General features: G+C 40.1%; 1 protein-coding gene and 1 long non-coding RNA gene across 5 annotated transcripts in view; both read right to left on the minus strand.

Annotated features, from left to right (window-relative positions):
• LOC143667568 (uncharacterized) overlaps positions 1-17,957 on the minus strand; it is a 250,942-nt gene that overhangs the window by 65,312 nt on the left and 167,673 nt on the right. The gene's annotated exons all lie outside the window — the stretch shown is intronic.
• UBN1 (ubinuclein 1) overlaps positions 1-17,957 on the minus strand; it is a 29,729-nt gene that overhangs the window by 11,293 nt on the left and 479 nt on the right. For all 4 annotated transcript variants that reach the window (XM_077141896.1, XM_077141898.1, XM_077141895.1 and 1 more), the window contains exons 2-9: positions 14,441-14,726; positions 10,602-10,688; positions 9,868-9,963; positions 9,358-9,492; positions 8,469-8,572; positions 7,331-7,769; positions 1,343-1,413; positions 18-147 (exon numbers count right to left, since the gene is read on the minus strand). In XM_077141896.1, the coding sequence (XP_076998011.1) occupies positions 18-147; positions 1,343-1,413; positions 7,331-7,769; positions 8,469-8,572; positions 9,358-9,492; positions 9,868-9,963; positions 10,602-10,688; positions 14,441-14,689 (1,311 nt within the window). In that variant the 5' untranslated portion in view covers positions 14,690-14,726. The remainder of the gene's footprint in view (positions 1-17; positions 148-1,342; positions 1,414-7,330; positions 7,770-8,468; positions 8,573-9,357; positions 9,493-9,867; positions 9,964-10,601; positions 10,689-14,440; positions 14,727-17,957) is intronic.

Consider the following 17,957-nt stretch of genomic DNA (forward strand, 5'->3'; position numbering starts at 1 on the left):
ACTCTGAAACTGCCCACCTGCTCATAGAGATGAAGTTTCCGAGCCCGTTTGACCAGGGTGTCCTTGCTGCAGGGCAGGAACGAAGCAAGATAGGCATATACCCCAGAACGGATTTGGCTGCTCAGCTCCCGAGTCTGTACCTCTATGCTGAAGAAGAGAACAGAGTCAGCAAACAGCCTGCAGCTCCTTGCAGCATTTCTCATCGTTAGGCCATCTGACCATGTAGAGGAAAGGCAGAAGCCAAAGCAGGTCAAACCTCACCTGGTGGGTCACACACAATGCAACAGTCCTTCAGCAAACAACAAACAAACAGAACTCCCAAATCTGATGAGCTTGGCTGAGTGAAGTATGTCAAAACTCTCTCACGTGAAACACAAGACCAAGTAATAGGGAAGGCAAGAAAACAGAGCCCAAGAGAACAAGCTCTGAAGTACTAAATTTCATAAGTAAAAAAGCCTTAAAAATGGAAAGTAAGGATTTATTTGAGGACACAGGAAATACTTTCTACCATCTTTTTTTCCCCCGTTTCCAGTTCTATTCATGACTATGAAGTTGGGAAATCCTTACCAGTTTTCTTATTAAGACAAGAAGAAAAATATTTATCTTTAATCTCTGAGCTTTCCATATCTGGCACTCTCAAGCAAGTTCTTTGCTGACGCAAACCTCTCATCTTTGCTTATCCTCAGGAACTCTCCACAGCCTATGCTTCCTTATCCAAGGGGCCCATACAGACCCTTGCCAAGTGAGATCATATGCTAGAATATTCATGACCTTTGATGAGGGTTCTTCATATGCAAAATCCTCAGTTATTGAGCAACAAGCTTCCTCCGCAGATTAGTACAACTGGGAGAAAACCTAGCAAAGCTGGAAAGCCAGATACAAGGTACAGCTCAGAGGTTTAAGGTGTTTGGGAGAAGTGCTACAGGATGGTGCACACTGACAGAAGGAGCAGGAGTGAAAGTACGAGAATGACCATGGACCCTGAGGGAGCCCCAGAGGACAGCAGACCTCCGAGGTTGCAGAGACAGACACACAACACCTTCCTTCTCTTCTTGTCTCTTACTTGCCCAGAGGCCCTCTCTCAGCAAGCAGGCCCTGATGGTTGCAATGCCCAGTGCTGAGACTAATACAGGTTTTCATTTCTGGAGACAAATATTTAGTGGCCCTTTTTAAAAAAAATACAATGAAAACACACTAGATTCTTCTGTAATCTCTTTAGCTGTTCACCTTTATGTCATTTGATTTGTTACTTTCCACCCAGTCTACATCCCTACTCCCAGCCTCCCCTGGCCTGCTCAAACCAGGCATGGTGACAGTGGACACAAACAAAAAAGATACTCACTCAAACAGGAGGCCATTAATACCCTGGGTGAAGAACTTCTGTGTGCTCTCTCCCTCTGCAGCTCGGGCGGCCTGGGTCACATCAGAGAGAATGACCATTAATGCACTGACACTCCCACACCCTCACACTCACCCACAGGCCCAAGAGTAATCAGCCCAGAAACACCTGTCAATAAAACCCCTCACCCCAATCTCCCTTACTCAGCCCTTGGCCCAGATTAATTTCACCTGTGATCAATATTCTCTAGCCATAGTACATCAAGCTCTTTCCAAATGCTGCAGAAGCATCTATGGCCTGTCTGTGTTCATCCCAGGATTTAAAACAACAGTCACATAAGAGGAAATCTGAGTCAAAGCAGTCATGATGCGTCTGGCACAGAGGTCAATTCAGCTGGTTCATTACTATGCCCAGCACTCAACTAAACCATGAAACGGAATTTCCATATATATATACACACACACACATATATACATACACAGTACAAAAGGGTCAACAAGCCTGTAAGATTTGAAGGCCTTTCTACACACACAAATACACACACTAAATCTGCACATAATTGTGTGTATTTATTTCAAAGACACTGGTGACTCGACTGGCAGAGAGTTAAGACCTACTAATCTAAACTCCAGAGTTACTCATCTGGATGCTTTAACCAAAATAAAGTTTCTGAAGTCAGAGTTGACATACAAAAATGATGGCAGACAAGGGCTACAAAGTGATCCTCCTAAGCCGAGTCTCGAACGCAAACTCCTCCAGCATTTAGAGTCCTCCAGGGTCTGGCCCCAGCCTTCCACTTCCCACCACATTCCAACAACTCCTCAGCTCAGCGCCCTGGCTTACCATAACCATCTGGGGGTGGGGGTGGGGCACAACTCTGCTGCCTCCAGTCCAATTCCTACGTACCCCCCCAGAGTTTCTCTCTTACCTAAATCTGTCTGTCCATCTGACCATCTAGTTGGCCATCCAAACATCACAGAGCTTATCAATATGATAAGGCAGCTACTTAGTCCTAGAATCAGCTGTTTACATGTCTGTCAGTCCCACTTACATAATAAGCTCGTGGAACATAAGAACCAAATTATTCATTAGTACACTTCCCACAGCTGCTATCACATACATAATTAGTAAATGCTGGCTAAGGGAACGAATCAATGAATGAAGGAACAAATGAAGAGAAATCACTGAAAAAACACAAATTTCAAGGGAAGAAAAGCTTAATACCGAGCAATCAAAAATAACTTGGAGAAAATAAGCACAACTTGCACTAGAGGAGAACCCAGAGGCCTGAGACAGAAAGGGGTTGGAGCAGATGAGTAATGGGAAACAGGAAATGGCATGACATTTTAACCCACTGGCCTGTCAATTTCTTGTTTTCAGAAGCATTCAGAAATCTACCTAAGCATTTAAAAATATATTTTTATTGAGAAATCTTCACACACCATACAGTCCACCCAAAGCATATAATCAGTAGCTCACCATATCATTACATAGCTGTGTATTCACCACCATTATCATTTTTAGAACATCTGCATCACTCCACAGAAAGAAATAGAGAAAAAAGAAAAGAAAAGCATACATCCCATACCGCTCACCCCTCCCTCACTGACCACTAGTATTGCAATCTATTTAATTTTTTAGCCCCTTACCCCCCCCATTATTTATTTTTTTGTCCTTATTTTTCACTCATCTGTCCACTGCCTAGATAAAGGGAGCATCAGCCACAAGGTTTTCACAATCACATAGTTATATTGCAAAAGCTATATAGTTATAAAATCATCTTCAAGAATCAAGGCTACTGGAATACAGTTCAACAGTTCCAGATACTTCCCTCTAGCTGCTCCAATATACCACAAACTAAAAAGGGATATCCACATAATAATAATAAGAACCTCCAGGATAACCTCTAGACTCTGCAATCTCTCAGCCACTGAAATTTTGTCTCATTTCTCTCTTACCCATTTTGGTCAAGAAGGATTTCTCAATCCCATGATGCCAGGTCCTGGCTCATCCCCAGGAGTCATGTCCCACATTCCCAGAGTTTACACCCCGCTTGGAGTCATGTACCATGTAGGGAGGAAGAGCAGTGAGTTCACCTGCCCCGCTGGCTAAGAGAGATCTACTTATGCACTTCTAGTGTATAGGAATTATGATTTTAATTTGAGAGGAAATAAAATTGAGTGATTCTTCTGCTTAAGCTCACACTGCTAAGTTATAAGATCCAGAAGCACATTCACATTAATTCACCTAACAACTTTAACATATATTTCAGCCACCTACTATATACGTCAGACCCAGCAATAGCTTTAAGTTTCAAATAAAATTTTTTAGATAGCCATTTCTTCAATACTTCAGAAGCTTTCTGTCTATGTAATCTTTTAAAAGATCATTTTTTCTGAAGTCTTCTGAATTGTGTAGGCAATATCTCTGAGGGTCTTGTTTTATACTGAAGATAATCAAGCACTGCTTTAAAAAAAGTATCTATTAAGTACACAACTGGATATACATCTGAAAGTAAGTGAGGTCCTTCAGTCCTAAGAAGATGCTCTTGTCTCAGAAGTTGTAGAAATCGATCAATCCTAAATTAACTAGGAAAAGACCTAAACCAAACACCCTGATCAGACTGACTGACAACAGTTGCAACAGCCTTTTAATGAGCTGCTTTATTTGTTACAGAAATGCCACTTAACCTTTCAGCACCTACATACTGTACCTGTTTTTGTAGAACAGAATAAAATCTGGCACGCTTTTCTTTTTTTATAAAGGTCAAACAGGTTGTTTCTTTTCCCTACCTTAATCTTTTTGGATTCATCCCCTTTTCTGAAGCCTTCTGGGATGCAGGAGTTCTAGCTCTACAGAAGGGTAAGCAGTGCGGAGACAGAGGACTGGGTGACATGGGGGTCTTTTTCTTTTCTGTTCTTAGTATCACTCCCATTCAACCCTGACTGAAGAGGACCAAAACAGACCTGTACGGACAAGGCTAAGAAGCTGACAAGCTACATCTAGACAAAAACTCAAAAGAGGTACAAATCTGAGCTTTCTCAGTGCCTGCACATTCCAACCATGAAGACAAAAGACCCAAGCAATGCAAACTAAGAGAAGGCGAGGGGAGTCCATCAAGTCTAATCACTGGATTCCTTGAGACCCATACAAATGTACCATATGAGGGGGAAAGAAACAAAGCAGGGGCTAACATAAAAAGAAAACCATAAACACTTAATAGTCTTAGGAAGTAAATTTAATTTTTACTTTCTACAAAGAACATGATTTTCCCAAGGGGATTGGAACACATTAGATGATAATCAGCTCAGGTACCGTGGAACCACCAACTCCTTCCCAGTACATGCACTGCCCCTCGGAGTGCACCCTCTAGTTTCCCAACCCTTGGGTATGGCCTGCTCTGCGACTCCCTTTGACTGGGAGAAGGTTGTGGAAGGGACATTATACATAAAACCTCCAAGGCTAGACCTTAAGGGCCGCAGGCTTCCACCTCTGCCCTCTTGAGATGCCCTGAAGCAGCCCAGTAAGAAAGATAGGTGGGGGGAGAAGCCCTGAGGTCCCAGAGCCCCACCCACCTGCCAGCTGAATGTAGCATGAAGGAGGCCAGGTAGTTCCAGAAAAGGGACTGCCCAGCCAACCCACAAAATTAGGAGAAACAGAAGAAATGCTATTTTAAGTCTTTAAACTTTTGGGGTGATTTCTCAGACAGCAGAAGAAACTGATACTTGAACTATTTAATAGGGCCAAGATTTGAAGTCTAACCAATATTATTATAAAAACAAAGGAAATAGGGAGGAAGAAAAATAAAGTGAGAAACACATAACATGCTAATATTACAGTTACAAACATCAAGTTTAAGTTTTAAAAATGCAATGTCCATTCAAGACCTAGGACAGGGTCCCTTATTAAGGATGCAAATATCTATGCCTGACTTACGAAATTATATGCAAGTTTTTGTGTACATAAGCATTTTTTTCCCCAGGGAATAATATCTTTCCCAGAAGATTCTCAAAAGGGTCTGGGTAGGGTAACCTGTATAAATCTGAGAAGAAGCGTTATATGGGAGGATCCAGATACCCCGAGCACAAAGTCCTGGATGGAATGGAGCACCAGGGGATCTACTGGTACAGCACTGAATAACTCTCTAAAATAAGTCTTTTTGATGCAACCGTTAAAAATAATGAGGACTTCAAAATGATATCTACTCGGTGAAAAGAACATCAAACAATTACTTATAACTGTAATTAGAACTATATAAAAACATGTACACAAAGGCTAGAAAAGAATATAAAAATTGAAAACAGCTTTTAGATTGGAGGAATGATAGATAATTTCCACACACTTTCCTCACCCCATTTTCCAACGTTTCTTAAGGTTATTATAGGAGAAGGGCCAGGTAATGACAAAAGTAACAATTTCACACTCCAGTGTTATATTTTCAAACTAGTACCTCAATCTCTCCTGGGTGCCACCTAACCAACCACCAGGATCCTGAAGCCTATCTCTACCAAAGATAATCAAGACAGCATAATTAAAGAAGGTCGGCTTGCTAACCATTTGTCCATTATGTGGACTCTAAGAAGTGAGGGTTTCTTGGATCACATCTAACACTGCTTTATATTTCCACCAAGTTTGCCCATATCTTTCCCAAGAAAGTGAAATAATGAGTATTAGTTATCAGACTAGAATGGAACCTATGTGGGGGCAGGAGAGACATTCAAGAATTCTCTTTTGACTATCCTCTCTAAAAAGCAATGGATACTGATACCTAGACCTTTCATAACTTATCTAACAAGACTTTCGGAAGCTACAAAACAATTTGAAAAGAACAGGGAGTAATGTTATTTTTAAATGGATACTGAGAGCAAATACAGCACAGCATGCGCAAACATGCCAAGTTCAGATTCAACTCCTTCCACCTTAATATCATATTAAGATATACTCTGAATCACTGACATAACACAAAACGCTGAAATCATTATACTTAAAATAGAATACTCGTGTCCAACGCTGCACAAAGGCTAACAAGGAAGGGCTGAATATTTAAATAAGATGTTTTATTTACTTCATACAGTCAAATATTTTTTGGAAGTGAGAAAATAATTTGTAGCAGTGCTTACAATTTTATGCCGCCCTAAAACACAGGGATATTACATATTACACATAATGGCAATTCTGAAATACTATGAGAAGCACGTTAAAACTTACAACTAGAATATAAGTGCCACTGGAGATGCACTGTAAGTCACGACACTTCAGGTAAAATGTTTACTTGTTATTTTAACTAAATGTTATTTTAATGTTATCCTAACTAGTGATCCATGCTTGGTTTACAGTTAGTAATATTTTACTGAATATCAATCAATTCTCAGCTCCATAGGGATCATTTCCCAATCTCTGGGAGAAACAGCACAATGGCTGCTATGTTCTAAAGGTTGCTGCTGTTGGTTTTAATGGAGCATGGACAGCATTTAAAATTAAGCATTTTATTTATCACAATCCAGGTATTCCTGATCATCTTCCTAACAGTGATGATATGTGAAGTGAGGCAGTAACTAAAACCTAGTGGCAGTTAAGTATATACTTTATATGTACCTTACATGTTTGCAAAGCTTTATGAATTTTTAAGACATTCAAAAGAATGCTAAACAGTTGAATCTTTGCCTCAGCTGCCTGTTGCCAACATTAGCATCAGTCTACAGCAAAAAAAGGAAAGACAGTATGTGGGAAAAGAACTGACAGGCAGAAAATGAAAGGAGAGAATCTCCTCAGAAGACATAAATTCTCCAGGAATGAAGGAACCAGGAATGGCCTAAAGATGGTACTTGACCAGCAAAGCTTATGCTGCTTTCTCACTCGGGAATGAGAACAGAGCTTGGGAAAAGCTTACACTTCGACTGCCCACTCACTAAGGGTCTCTCTGGGCATGGAGTTCCAGACAGTGCAGAACTAGCACTTCCAGGAAAGCCCAGTCCCATCGTGCCACCATACCTGAGCCAGTTCCTTAATGCGTTTCTCCAGTGGTGCTGTCAGGCCTTCGGGGAGGGAAGAGGGCGGCCTGAATTCCTGGTCCAATCCCACCCCAAGGGAGTCACTTTCATCATCCATGTCGCAGAAGGGGCTTCCTTCTGGAGACTCACTGAGCAGCTGCTCCAAGTCCAAATCAGTCAGCGAATCCATGGCAGTGGCCGCCTGAAGCAAGTCATTGTCAGAAGTGGAGCCAAAGAGCGAAAGCAAGGGATCGGAGGTCCCTTCCAATTCCCGCAGGCCCTGTGCTTCTGCGGATGAGGCCACTACAGGCTTATGCTCCTCATCCCTCTTTTTCTGGGCCTCTTTCTCCTTCTGAAATTTCTTTAACATCTCTTTAACGCTTAAAGCCCCAGAATATTTCTTTTTCTTCTTCTCCTTACTGGCATTGAGGGCTGTGAAGCTGCAAGCAAGGGGGATATCGGTTACTAAGACTGCAGGACACCTCACAAGGGAAATCCAGAGGGCCTCACCCTGCTCCCAGCGCCATGGTCCCCAGGAGGACCGCACAGTCACAAGTTCGCCCTCCTCCTGGCACATGGAGCTCGTTCTTGCTGAGACCAAAGCTTGAGATTTAATACAGGTTAGCAAAACAAGGTCACATAACGCTAAATATCCGATGGGCTTTTTAAAACCACGGCCAGGCTGAAATAAAAGGTTGCAAAATAAAAAGGGAGGGCAAGAAAAATATTTAAAGCAAGAAAGCAGGAGCAGCAGAGAGCAGCAGCAACTTGAGGAGCAGCTGGGGTAGACTGAGCAAGGAAAAGGAAGCGTGACCACAGCAGACAAAGGAGAACAGAGACGGAGAAAGAACTAGGGCAAACAGAGGTGCCCAAGAGAACGAGAAACATCAGCAATCAAACATTGACAGAAAGAGCTGCCAACACTGACAGTGGTAGAGAGGCAACTCTGGATATCTGACACACAGAGACAGGAGAGCACTAACTGCGCCCAGGATGGAACTGTGAGAAGCAGGAGGGAGACGGGAAGGCCAGGCCCCGCTGCCTCTCCTGAAACTGTGGGCAGGAGGGTGAGTCAGCTCCCAGGTGTCCCGCCCTAGCAGTTCAGATCGGATCCTAGCAAAGAAGCTGCTGCCTCTCACCCGGCTTTGGAAAACTTGGACTTTTTCGATTTCTTCTCCTTGTCATAAGTGTCATCTTTTTTCTTCTTCTTTATCTTCTCACCACCTTCCTTCAACTTCCGCTTCTGAGAATTAAAGACAAGGCACAGTTACACGGCTCCCTAACTCAGGGAGCAAGTGCACTACACAGCACTGGCCTTGCTCTGCCTGGGGTACATTCTGAAACCTGTCTTATTTCCTTCATGAATGAGAATGTTCAGTTCAGTACCCGACATGGAGCCACAAAACCACAAACCCGCAGCATTTCAATACTGCACTCCCACTGGCAGGGCCTCCTGGAAACACCTGGGGCTGAGGCAACAGTGGGCCCTTCTTCAGCCTGAGAGGAAACCTTTCCAGTTTGAAACGTGCTTCCAAAAAGCAGAGGGTGTAAACAAGCCATGTGTATGTGGGTCGTACCTCTCGTTTTAAACACACAGGCAGTGGCAGATATGCTTTTAAATAAACGTGATCTTCAAGTTAGTGTTCACTGGGTTGGCAGCCCTGGGAACCGAAGTCCTCTGCACGTCCACAGCCTGCTTGGTGCACATTTCCCTCACTCCACAAACTTCCCTGACCTCGTCCCCGCCCGGAGGCCCTCGAGAAACTAATCCCTGCTGATGCCAGGTCACCAGTGTGATATAACCATCATGGCAAGAGCTGAACAGAGCCCTTCAACCTCCCATCAACTCATCATGGTGCAGAGGTGAGAAGTGAACCATCTGCCTTGGCAGGAGGGGCATAGCTCATTCTTTCTCACCGGTCTCCTGAGCCATCCTAAGCCATCGCATATTCTGGAGGGTCACCTACAGACCTCACATGGTCACATGAAAAAGCATTTCTAAAAACCAAAAGCAAGCAATGTTCTAACCTTTGGGGACTTTTTCTTCTTTTCTTTAATGAAGTCATCCTCAGACTCTGATGCTTGTCTAAACTGCAGGGTTCCTGAGTTAATGTAAAATCCTCCATACTTTGTAGTCAAAGAAGCAGGAACAAGCTCATCATACTGAAGAGGGGAAAACAAACTGTCAGTCCCAAGTTCTGGTGCTGTATTTCCAAGTGCAAAGCTGGTCTTTAGAGAACAGATGATACTGTGTTTTCTGCTAACATTCCAGACAGCATGCTAAATCATCCTTTCTGGTCAATCATGAATGTCAAAAGCTAGGTGGGTTTTTTTTTTTTTACAGATCTGGTCACCATTTTACAGATGAGGGAACTAAGGCTCAGATAAAGGATGTTGTTTCCTCTCGCCTCAGCGCTGCTCTTTCCTCATGTTAAGAGGAGGTCACAACCCTTCTGACCTCACCCCCAGACTCCCGATCATTATCAGTAAGAGCTTAAAGGTGGCATTTCTAATAGCGCATATTCAATAAATACTTACTGCCTCAGAGTTATCGATGAAGGAATCGGATTCATCATAACCATACCCCATGTCAATCAAGTCCTGTATTCGGTCTTTTCTACGCTTCTTCCCACCCTAAAACGTAAAAGGAATAGCTTTTTTTGTATAAAGCATTGAAACCAGTCACGTACATACCATAAAACCTCTTCCCTGGGGCGGGCCGCGGTGGCTCAGCGGGCAAAGTGCTTGCCTGCTATGCCGGAGGACCTCGGTTCGATTCCCGGCCCCAGCCCATGTAACAAAAACGGAGAAACAGAATACAATAAAACAAGAAAATGTTTAAAAGATGTTTCCCTTTCTTCCTGCCTTCCTTCCTTCTCTCTGTCTTTCCTTAAAAAAAAAAAAAAAAAAAAAAAAACCTCTTCCCTGAAGACCTTTTAAAACAGAACAGACTTCTATCTGCATAAAATGGTTTAAGACAGAAAAATGAGCTACATGGCTTCAAATGTTTCATACCGAAACATTTATTCTAAGGAAGGGTAAAAGCGCCCTCTTGTCCACTGGTCCATTAAACTACACACAGTATTTCCTACCAGGTGCATTTTTGTACATTAATGCATTTATTTAATAATTGTATTCTGTTCTTTCCAAGCTCTACACTTGCTTCCCATTCAGTACTGATTTAGATAACAGTCCACTAAAAGAATACGGCAATGTCTGGAAACATCTCCCCCATCAGTGAGGTGTTTTGCAGCTCAAGAGAGAAATCTTACATATTTTTCTTCAAATTTCCGGGCAAGGGCCTCCACTTTATGCCTTTCCTTTTCTTCATCATTGAAAGGATCCAAGAGGTCTTTCTTCTGTAAAGAGACCATTCCCACAAAAAATATGAGTCATGAAAAACTCCCACAATCCTATCACACACCCTTCACTAACTACTCCACACCTATAGACTACATAATAAAAGCAACTGTTTTTCAGAAAAGACAAGGTAGAATACATGGTACTATTCCACCAGTATGTATCCTAGTTAAGAGAGAAAAGTTCTATTCATGTAACATAACAAAACTTCATTAAATGCCTCCAGTTTACCCACCAGAGCATTACATTCTGCTGGGTTCCAAATAAGGGCACAACCTGTATGGAACCGGTTTTTTTTTTAAAAGTGACATATATTTCATATTCACATACCATATAATCATCCAAAGTATATAATCAATGGTTCACAATATCATACAGCTGTGTATTTATCATCACAATCAACTTTGTGTGTGTGTTTGAGAAATAGCATATATACAAAAAAAGTAGTAAATTTCAAAGCACATTACAACAATTAATTGTATAACTGATTTCACAGTTTGGCATGGGTTACAATTCCACAATTTTAGGTTTTTACTTCTAGCTGCTTTAAGATACTGGAGCAGTCATACTCATTTGTTAAACCCTACCCTCTGTATAACTCCACCATCATCTTTGATCTTTCTACTACTTTTTAAGGGTATTTGGGTTATGCCCATTTTAGCTTTTTCACGTTGGAAGGAGTTGTCAATATGGGATAGGGGGATAGAACCACTTGATGTTCTGGAGAGGCTGGTCCCTCTGTATTACAGGACTCATCTGGACCAGGGACACATCTGGAGGTTGTAGGTTTCTGGAGTCACCCTAGTACACGGAATTTTTGTAGAATCTTATGTAATGTCCTAGGTGTTCTTTAGGATTGGCAGGATAGGTTTTGTTTTGGAGTTGGTGAGCTATGATAAGTAGCAATATATAACTGCAGCTTGTGTAAGAGTGACCTCAGAGTAGCCTCTTGACTATCTGAACTCTCAGCCACTGATACCTTAGGGAACTGTGTTTTGATATGGTCATTTCATTTGTAAACCTAAAAATTATTTCATGCATTTAAAAGCACTTTTATAAGAAGGGGTCCACAGGCTTTAACCAGACTTCCAAAGTGGACAACGGCTCAAAAAGGTTAAGAACCCCTGAATATGGTGTATGTTCCTGATAATTATTTGGGAACCAGGCTCTCTACAGTAGTGTTTAGAAGAATGGTCTGAATTTTAACTTCGCTCCGTGATGCTGAAAGTTAAACCCATCTTCAGGTGCAGAGAACTCCTCCTTGGAAGTCTACCTTTAAGATTAGTAATTTGATCTTATGCTTTCGATGTCAATACTCACTCCAAATATTTTCTCGTGGTCTTCGGAAGTTTATTTCTACTTCATAAACTACTTTCATTTTTCTCTAATAAACAAAATTTCCCGAGTTGGACCTTATGCTTCTTGCACAAGAAATCTTAGTTTGAAAAGACTAATGTGCCAAGTACACCTAAGACTTCACAGTAGATCAAAAACTCTAAATGTTGGATGCTTACTCGAAAACTATTTTATCCCACCCTCCCATCTCTGACTACTGAAAGTCCTCCCATCCACAAACAATTGGTTAAGTAATTTATGGTATATTCATATAATGAAATATTATGGAACATATATAATGTTTGTACCACAAATGGGTGGCCTTTAAAATATGCAGTTATCTGTATCTTCTAATTTTTCTACAATGATCACATATAACTTAAGTGATTAAAATAATTTTAAGAAACCCCATCAATTTTGAGCAGTGTTGGGTACTCCTAATGTCTTCCAATAACTGTTTCCTCAATGTAGGAAGGCCCAACCCTGTTGAAATTCAGCATGCTGGATGCAAGCTCTGCTCAGCCCAAGCCCCTAAGGGCCTGGATTCGTACCAGATGTAAACAGTTACCACACTGTAATTTCACCTTTGTTGGTACCATTCTCCTAAAACATCTACAAGATTCTAAGTTGCTCCGAAGCTAGGATGGTGCCTTCTCTACATTTATATAGTCCTCAGGATCCAACACAGTACCTTCACATCATAAGGAATAAATGCTAAATGAGATAAGAAATTAATGTGTCCAATTATATTGTACTTTTAATATCGCAGAGTAGTCACACAGAGATTCAGGAAATCCTAACCTGTGATTCAGGAATAAATTCCCTGAAACTAGAGCCAAAATTCTCTGGGTGTTAGTGCTCCATGCTTTTTCTGCAATGGAGAAGGATATTTGGGACTCAAAAGGTGAAATCAGAGTACTGGGGGTACTAATTCCTGATAACTGACTGACTTTGGTTTGAGTTTATAAATAAATACCTTAATCAATCCCTGCTACTCTCTCTTCCTCTTCAGAGAGAAGACACCATGGCTACTTTAGAAAAGGGATTGCAAATGGACATGAAATGGTGTTTCCTCATCCTAACTGGTCCTCATACAACAGACTCACTGGCTTCCATTTAAGTAAACAAATTCCTATCTGAGCAAAGTGGATGATCCTTTTAACCAAACGTGCTCACCTCACCCAGCACAACTGCGGATTTAATTAACTGAGCACTTGCCACTGAGACACCTCACCCTGATAGAAACTTTACCCATGTGATCTTATTTCACCCTCAAACACCCTAGGAGCAGGTACCAAGATTCCCTTTAGAGACAAAAATGTTGCAGGTGAGGGACTCTACTTATTTTTTCCTCAGAGATAGAATAGCATGTGATATACAGTAAGTGCTTAAAATGCTCTTCACCTAACTCCTACTCATAGTGTATCACTCCATTTACATGAAATACAAAAACATGTAAAATAGACTTAGCTACTAGAAATCAGTATAGGGTTACCTCTGAGGGTAGAGGTGGTACCTTAGGAAGGTACAAGGAAGGTTTCTGGTGTCCAGGTAAATGTTTTATTTCTTGATCCAGGTGCAGGTTACATGGGTGTGTTGAGATTGTGAAACCTCATAAAGCTGTACATTTATCATATGTATACTTGCCTTATATACTTAATTCAATAAAATATTTTTTAATTTAAAAAAATGTTACTGATTTGCCAAAATATTAACAGTCGAAGTGGGGTGATGGGTATGCGGGGGCTTATTATACTTATTCTCTTTACTTTTGTGCATGTTTGAAAACGTCCATACTAAAAAGTAAAACAAATCTGTCAAGAAAACAAATGGAACATTTAAAAACTCTTAGGAAATCAACTTGATTTTTAAAAACAAAACAAATAAACCCTAAAGGCTACAACCCAATTCTGGCAAAAGAAAACAAAAAGTAAAAATTTCAAAAAGCCAAAAAATAGGTTTCTGTCCATCCAGGCAAAGAAACTATCAAGTACTACTGTGTTTAGAAGAGATGAACAGTTTGTCTTTTCTGGTTTGGCAAGAAAGGCAGAGTAAGAATCCCTCAGAAAAGAAAAACACCAGCATGGATCAGGCTCCTTCACTGGAACAGTCAGGGACTGGTCCCACTTACGTATAATACTTACAGACTTGGCATGAAAAATTTGTGGTTCCTTTTATTTACATTAATTAGCCATAATTCCAATTAGCCATGGATGTGCCACACCTTTTTCACTAACATAAATTCTATCCCTTCACGCCTAGAGGCAAAATCATCAAGCCTGGTTCTTGTGCCCTGGGATGGGTAACTTGACCTTGGGACAGTCAAAGACTCTCCAGTCTTGCTTCCACCCTAAGGGACCCGCATTTGCACACAGTGACACCCATGCCTCAGATCTGCAGTGACGCTGAGGTGTACCTTGTCTCCAGGTTGAAGGCCTTTCACTTTCCCTCGTATATTTTTCACTAGTTCTGGGTAGAAGAACTCTGGGCAACGCTTGTGATCTGGTTCAAAGAGGGTGAGTGTGATCCGAACGGCTGCTGCGGCCGGCTCAGAGTCCTGATGCTGTTCTGCTCCCCCAGCCTCTTCTTTCCGGGATTTCTTCAAAAATGCTGGACTCAGAGAACCTGGGAGAGATGTGAACTGGACTCTGTGGGGCTCCGACATGGCTACCAACAAGTCGGTGGTTGTCACTGCATGGCTTCTGTTAACATTGGAAAAAAGGGCTGGGTCAAATCAAGATGAAAAAAAATAATGACTTCTCTGCTCAATTACAAGTTTTAAAAAATTTCATTACGGGGAAGAATCCCTTGTTAAAATTCAACTGCCATTAACTGTACTTCTCTGTTTAATATTCTTTCTAAATATATTTTTTTCATATGTAACATATGAAAACCCAAATCTTATCAGAGATAATCAGTGTTTCACATACTTCCTTTCCAGTCTTTTTCTACAAATATATAGCCGATCCTTGACATTAGAGAACCCATGATGACAAATCCTTAAGAATTCCCAAAATTGCAACTACTACTACAAAATACTGCTTTCTTCTTAACTTATCCAACACTTTTCTTCCCCCCAACAGAGAACAGCCACTTTAAGAGCTCTTTATGTTCATCACCAGTAGTTTACTTTCATTTGGGGCCAATGCTCACAATGAAAGTTTTCATCACATCATGGAAGTTATTACCTAGCCTGGAATAAGCAAAAAATCAGCATCTCAGTGATGTATGTATGGCTAAACTTATTTTTCTAACAAAGTCACTGGCACTTGACCACCAGCCCTCTCCCCATTCAAACGTGGGCCTTAACAAAGTGACAAATGATCACATGCCAAAGAACTACACAATTGTGTGGGAACGTCCAACATAGATTTGGAATCTAAGAATTCCAAGGGTTTAGAGAACATAAATATGCAAACATACATTATGTACTTTTTTGTGCTACAGGAATAATTGTATCCTATTTTTACAAACTTACACCCTAATGTGAACTTTTATTTCAATAAAGTTATTCATTGTAACCTTGTTTACATAGGGGAAAATGGTGGAAACAACCCACATGTCCAGTGATAAAGGAACAGTTGAATAAATTGTAGATTTTAAATTGATTTGTGAGGCTCCTTGATATATTACAGATAAATATCCCTTTGCCTCATCACATAAATCATTATTATAAATCATTTAATCTCTCACAAGTACTCTTCCTGGCTTATTCCCTATTTAAATTTTACTTAGAATGAGGCAAGCTGAAAACTTTCTATGCCCTCAAAATTTTTTTTCCCTTGTGACTTCTCCTGTTTCTTCCATGCTTAAAATGTACTTCTCCAACCAGATCTCACATAAGAATTTATCTACACAGTCTTTTATATACTTTTCACATTTAACTATTTAACCCAAGTGGAATATATTATGCTATAAGCTATGGCGTGAGGTCCTAACTTGATTCTTCCCAGTATCAATCACTAAATAATCCCTCTTATCCCTGCCAATTTGGCATACATCATCTAGTAAAATCCCATGTTTCTTATGGTCTATTACTGAAATCCATCCTGCTGTATGAATGTAGTAGTTAAGATTTTTTTTAACTAATACCATACTGTTTTGAAGTTATACGGAATATTTTAAAATCTTGAACTGAAAGCTCTTATCACTCTTTAAAAATACCACTACCACTCCAGCCTACTTATTATTTCAGAACTTTAGAAACATTTTGTTGAGTTCTCCCAAAGGGGCTGTCAGTTTTTATTGTAACTGAATCATAAGTGAGAGTTGTCAAGAAGATGCTATTTCTCATATATATCTCTTATAAATCCATATATGTATATGCATTTGTATATATCCAATACTTATTTTCCATTATGACACAAAACCTGGGACATACTGATTCACAAGGTTGTCAAATTACATCTCAGTTGAAAGGAAAAGTTTAAAGGTCCCTTCTAATAGAGCAGACAAATACTCTAAGAAGAGAATCAAGTTAATCAATGGGATGCAAGAAGGTCATTCCGGGAGTGGCAACCAGGCAAATGCTAGTGTCCCTGTCCAGTAAGAGATTTTAAAATGTAGCCTTATCTTGGTCTGTTTTACACATCGTAACTTCAACCCACCTAAACTTCAACCACTTCTTCGTTGAAGCCTGAGAAGCCAATGGTATAGAAACAGAATTAGAGGATAAAGCAAATCAAAGATATAGCAGATTAAGACTCATGGGTTAGATTTTGGGTGAAGTTTTGTAATCATCATACTGTATTATTGTTTTTTATTAGGCCATCTGAAACATTCAAGAGAACTGGACATTAATGAGTGTTGTGAGATTTACAATTTTAATTTGAGATGCTTAAGAAAATATAATTAAGTGTGAAAGTGTTTGCACTTTTTTTTTTGAGTGGGCAGGCACCGGGAATCAGGTCTCCTCCAGCATGCCAGGCAAAAATTCTGCCACTATACCACCATTGCCTGCCCTGTACTTTCTTTCAAAAAGAACCAGATTTCCATTTATAAGTTTATTAGACTTAATGACAATTGCTTAAGTCCTCAGAAACATTTATGTTAGGTTTCTAAGTTTACTTTTTTAGACGTCTGAAGTATCTACAAGAATCAAGCATCTAAAATTTTAATTACAGAGTAATATGCTAAAGAAAATTGAACTTTGTAAAAAGAGTTATTTAGGGAAATTTGATATGTTAAACTGGTTTCTTACTTGAACTTTTGTCAAAGATCAAGTATTTTTATTTAAAAAGTCCTGTTATTTATAAATAATACAAAATGAGTAAAATTCTATCTGCAAAATCATCCCTCTTAAAAAACCTCAACTGAAATTAAACAAGAATGGCACTTTCATCTATTTCCTCACGCCTCCTTTTGTATCTCAGATTATTCCCAGGAGCTTTTCGTTGTTGTCATTGTAAACAGAACCCATTAACCAGAAAACTGAACTTTGTCGATTTTGCAGTTAGTTTTTCTTAACTCTAATTTTACTGGTTTTCCTCGACTATTCATTTCTTCAAAATATGCAATTCTATCATCCCGGGAAATGAGTAGTTTGTCTTCCCCTTCCTGAAAAATTATATTTCTTATTTTTTGTTTCATGCCTTATTGCATTGGCTAAAACTTCCAGGCTAACATAAGACAAATATTCTTAGCCATGATTATAACCTTAATGGCAATGCTTCTAGAGCCTGCATGACAGTAATTTAAAAGGCATCTATCTCTTTTATCAAGTTATTAAATATCCTTCAATTCTTCAAATTATAAGACTTTGTAAATTACGAATGCGTTTAATTTTATCAGACTGTTTCCTGGAATCCTAAATACGCTTTAAATAACCAGTTTACCTTTAAAACAAAACAATAAATGACACTTCCTGAAACTGGCTCACGGTACTTCAGAGAAACTGATCTAAGAAACCCGGCGTTGAGGCCAACTCAGCAAGC

The sequence above is a fragment of the Tamandua tetradactyla genome, chromosome 23, assembly GCF_023851605.1.
Source record: "Tamandua tetradactyla isolate mTamTet1 chromosome 23, mTamTet1.pri, whole genome shotgun sequence".
Classification (NCBI taxonomy): Eukaryota; Metazoa; Chordata; class Mammalia; order Pilosa; family Myrmecophagidae; genus Tamandua; species Tamandua tetradactyla.